Source organism: Phalaenopsis equestris, unplaced genomic scaffold (genome assembly GCF_001263595.1).
Source record: "Phalaenopsis equestris unplaced genomic scaffold, ASM126359v1 Scaffold000077, whole genome shotgun sequence".
NCBI lineage: Eukaryota > Viridiplantae > Streptophyta > Magnoliopsida > Asparagales > Orchidaceae > Phalaenopsis > Phalaenopsis equestris.
Genome location: NW_018164519.1, coordinates 5,610 through 10,536, shown reverse-complemented (window position 1 = coordinate 10,536; position 4,927 = coordinate 5,610). Strand labels below are relative to the sequence as shown.

At 32.3% G+C, this 4,927-nt stretch overlaps 1 protein-coding gene across 1 annotated transcript in view; it reads left to right on the top strand.

The window, feature by feature from the left end:
* Positions 1–4,723: 4,723 nt before the first annotated feature.
* The window catches only part of LOC110019767 (putative septum site-determining protein minD homolog, chloroplastic), a 3,767-nt gene continuing 3,563 nt past the window's right edge, over positions 4,724–4,927 (top strand). The window contains exon 1 of the mRNA XM_020717582.1: positions 4,724–4,927. Within this exon, the coding sequence (XP_020573241.1) occupies positions 4,814–4,927 (114 nt within the window). The 5' untranslated portion in view covers positions 4,724–4,813.

The following is a 4,927-nucleotide window of genomic DNA, read 5'->3' as shown; positions in this document are numbered from 1 at the left end:
TTATAAAATTTTTAATATCTCTTCAGAATTAGTTGTAAATGTATTGGTATTATTAAATACTTGCAACGTGTTGTATTTAATAATAAAGAAATGTTCATTATGTGTACGTTATTTCAACAAACCTTGTTAATGTGGACATTAAAAAAATAAATGAACATGAGTTTCTCTAAAAGAAAATCATAAATACAATTGTAACTACTATGAATGCCCCTAGCATTTAGAACGTCATTAGTTTAGGGTCCAGTAATTTCTTTTTCAAATAGTAAGGGCAAATATGATTAAATATCTTTAAAATCAAACATAGTTGCTCCAATTAATTTTAGAACAAGAAAAATAAACACATTTGTGGGCACAATGATCAATACCTATCTAGAGGCACGTTTTGTGTTTAGTATCAATTGAAATTTTTAAAATGAATAGAAACATGGCTAATAAAAGAGGTGGAGACCACCCGTCTTTAACAGGCAAAATTTTTCCCTCGGGTCCCCGAATGGTCCGCTCCGTCTGCTACCCAACTAAAAGGCGCCATGTGGACTTGCGTACCCATATTTACACGTAATGAAAAAAGCAAAAAAAAAACGTGTTTAAGCACGGCCTAGCCCGACGTGCAAAATTTTACATATTATCCTACAAATTTTACTTATTATCCCACCTTTTTTGCGTCTTCCCTCCAGTATTTTTCGTATTATCCCTCAGAAACTTCTATTCTGCATAATACAGTAGAAAAGAAGGTTTCAAAAAGCGTTTTTTTTTCTCTGTTAGGGTTTGGTCGCTGCATTTATGATGGAGATAGATTTCTCTCTTAATTAAGAATTAGAGCACATGGATGACGAAATCAATGTCAACGTGTTTGAAACGGATGTAAGTTTTTTTGCTTACTTGAATCTGTTTTCCGTTTTTCAGTGTATGTTGCGGACCGTCAGGTCTCCTAACCGAAAAAGAGCTCCGTACATCAGGTCGGGTCGGACTCTAGCGAAATTTTTTTTTAAATTAATTGGGTCCCACATTTTCCACGCGGCCAAATTTAATTGGCCATTGTACGTTGCGGACCATATGTTGCGGACCGTTAGGTCTCCTGACCGAAAAAGAGCTCCTTTAACAGTATCACTTGCCTTTTACAATAACATCACAAAGCTTATCATGAATTGGATGATGGAACCAAGTAAAAGTAGCAAACCTGAAGTTCTCAAAAATATAAATGCCATTGAGTCATGGATCAAAGTATAATAATAGATTGTTATTAAGAGTAATATGAAAAATTAGGCATCTTGTAATTTTCTCGGTCACTTGTTACAAATCCTTTCTGAAGCAAAAAAAATTTATTTTTGTATACCAAAGAGATGCGTATTGGCTAAAGAAACAATTAGAAATATAATGCATTTAAATGATCATAGATTTACATATTAGATTAATAGCATCAAGGTTAGGAAGGCCGAGACCGCCACAAACCTCATGAAGAATGGAAGTGCTCCAAGCAACTATACACAATTTTATAATATATTGAACATTGAAGATATTTTTTCTCTAAAATCATTGGGTGTGTTGGCCGATATAAACCAATAATACAGAAAACTTCAAATAGTATTTTTAATGAATTGCAACCTACCATTAGCAACTAGTAGCTTTTGTTTCCAAACTGAAAGACAATAGTAAAGTGTATCCATAAATTTATGACAATCTATTTAGTCTGTTAGTTTTAATATATATACCCAGGTAGTCTCAAGGTAAAATTTTATATTGAAAACATCTGACATCACATATTTGATGTTGTGAAGTAAGGTTCATGAGCTAAAAGAAAAATGATAAATTTGATGTTTTAGCACGCGTTAGAGACACTGTTAAAAGCATTAAGAATGTCATTATGATTATTTATAAAGTGGATATCATTTTTTTCAAAAACAATCAATATATCAACATAAATAAGGTAGGAGTTATATTTGTCATAATCGATCATAGTGACAGAAAATAACATTTAATTTATTTATTAAGCATATTGGAGAACTAAACATATTTAGTGTGAATTTTATTCACTTAATGAAATATGAGAAAATCGATACACGCCATATTTATATAATCAAAAGTCTTCACAAAATTTATTTCAGAATAAAATCTCTTTATAGATTTAGATAAATTAAATCCATAAAGAAGCGATCGAGATAAAATGATGTTGTTGCAATATCTCAACCGACAATGAAGGCAGCTTCGACAAGATGTATAATGCTAGGGGGGAGAAAGTTTAGTATTTTAGTAATAAGTTTATAGATAAGTTTATAGATAATATTACAAAGCGACATGGGTAAATAATTTTTGAGCATGAAATTCATTTGGAATAAGAATTAAAAATTGGCAAATCTCATAGAACTCAAAATGTTTGAAGAAATTAGTCCTTTATTGCTTGGAAAGGACACTCACAGGGCAAAGATCAAGAGAAAGAGGAGAGAAAAGACGATGAGATCTATGCAAATTGTCCTATTATGGGTTTAGAAGGTAGTTCACCCCGACAACGCAGAGCTTGATGAAATGAAATAAATCTGTTTTGTAATCTCAAATAAAGACTTGCATGCAAGTAAAAAAGGAAATATTTTATTCACACTAAATAATTCACTAATACTACAGAAAATAAGAGAAATTAACTGAATATAAAAATGATAACTATAAATGACTACACATGCCCAAAAAGAAAAAAACAACAACTAAATCAACTGAAAAAATATTGAAAAGGAAAAACTAAAACTGCAAAGCGTGCTCCATTGGAGACTATCATGCTGGTGGCTGAATAAAACATATTAGAAAAATATATCAAAGAGTGAGTTTGACAAACAAACTTAGTACTAACAATCATCTATTAAAGCATAAATATAAAAAAAAATGGGGCATGTAGTATAAACAACAATAAGGACGATCACTACATGCATATATAACATTGTAAGACAACAAGAAAGTGATGGACATCAAATATGTATATCATAAGGAAACATGCAATAATTTTTCATCAACTTTCTTATTATTCAATTTTCCAATTATTATTCATATAATTAGCTTTAATAAACACACTAAACCCGCGAAAGTTGATATCAAACCAAGGAAACCTGATGATTTTGTGTAGTTGTCATTCAACAAACCCATCAACCCATCTAGCTAATATCTAAAAGGATTTCACTAACCAACACACCATCACACACAAGCATACAAATTTTTTCATTGGAATAACATATACGTAATATGATATTTAATGTAAGCTTGTGATATGACAAATACAATTTTATGAAAGTAAAGTGCACGGAAAGTAAAATATCATAATTGCAAGGTTACTCAAATATGTCGAAATTTTATAACAATAAATTAGAGATATTAGTAATTTTATCATGAGAAATAATTAAAGCCTATAATAAGTGCAAAAATATAATTGAAGTTGTAAGAACATGACCGACATTAGATATTGTGTATTTACTACAAATAATAAGGATCAACATTCATAACTAGAAAGGGCGTGTTTATTCTCCAATAAAAAAATGCTGCTTACCTTAAGATGGTAAGCACAACACTTATACGACTTAGACGGTTCGACTATCAATCCTACACCACTTAGTAAATAAAAAATAATAATTATGCAATTAGATTTACTTTTTCATTAAATTAGGTGTATTCTAATATGCCTACCAAGATTTAAGATATGTGTGTATATATAATAAATCATTATGAGAAAAAGAAATTGTTAACTTAATTAACTTTAACCAATATAATCAAAATATTATTTTGTTTTGGCTTTATTATAATATAAAAGAAAACAAAATTTCTGCTTTCTAAATAAAAATTTGAGATATTTAAATAAAGATTTAATAAATAGTAAAGAAAATGACATCTTTTAATCCTACAAGTTTTTAAATCCCATTTCTCCTTCAGTTTGCCTTGATTCTAGGATTTAGCAAAATCTTGTTGGGAGATATATTTATGGGATTCAGAGGAGTTGGTGCACTCGCGAGGGAGGGAGGCAAAGAAAGAAGAGTGATATTTCTCAGTGGTTTCAAATATGAGCAGAACAAAAGTTTCGGTGGTCTCTGCAAGCCCATGTTCCCACCGTTGCCATCTTTGTTAGCTCCATTTGTGATTTTATCGCAAGGTTTTCAGGCTCCGATAGTAGGAAGGGAGGCGATCGGGATGATGCTCTTAGCCCCGCTCTGATTGAGGGCTGGGATAGTGACAAGGGCAGAACCAATCTCTTTTTTTAGTGGGATAAACTCCAATCGAGACTAAACATAGGAGAGATCAAGGTAACATAGAACAAAGTGATATTTTATGATGGACAAAACTGATATTTCAGATGGGGGCAAAAAGACCAAATTGCCCTCTCATATAAGTTAAAGCCTGAATTTGATGGGGGAAATTGCCCGCTTGGATCATGCCTGGGTCCGCCCAAGGAGACGACTATTCGATAGCCCAAATCAGGAAGGCGGCAAGAGGGAGTGGGGAGCCAAATCAGGAAGGTATCGGGAAAATAAATGAAAGATTCACAAAATCCTGATTGGGAAGTTCGAACAAAAAAGAAAATGAGAAAAAAATTTCATAGAAAAATTCAAGGCTTATAAGAAACCAAAATGCTAAGAATTTACAAATAAGAATTTAGGGTTATTTACACATATAGCACCTGAAATTTTATTATTTACAAATTTAATATTTTCAGTCATTCTTCAAATTCGTAAAAATTAAAAGCCTTGGCAGAGCAAGTCAATCCAAGTACTCGCGCTCGATTACAGTCTCGAATGGCAACGAGCATCAGCTGATCGCATATTCACAAAAACCCTAGCAGGCAGCAATGGTTTCTCTTCTCCCAACGAATACCCTTTTCTCTTCTTCATCCTTTACCCGCCTCCCTCCATCCTCATATTCTCCGCCCCTACCTTCATGGCCGACGAAAACCCTACCGACC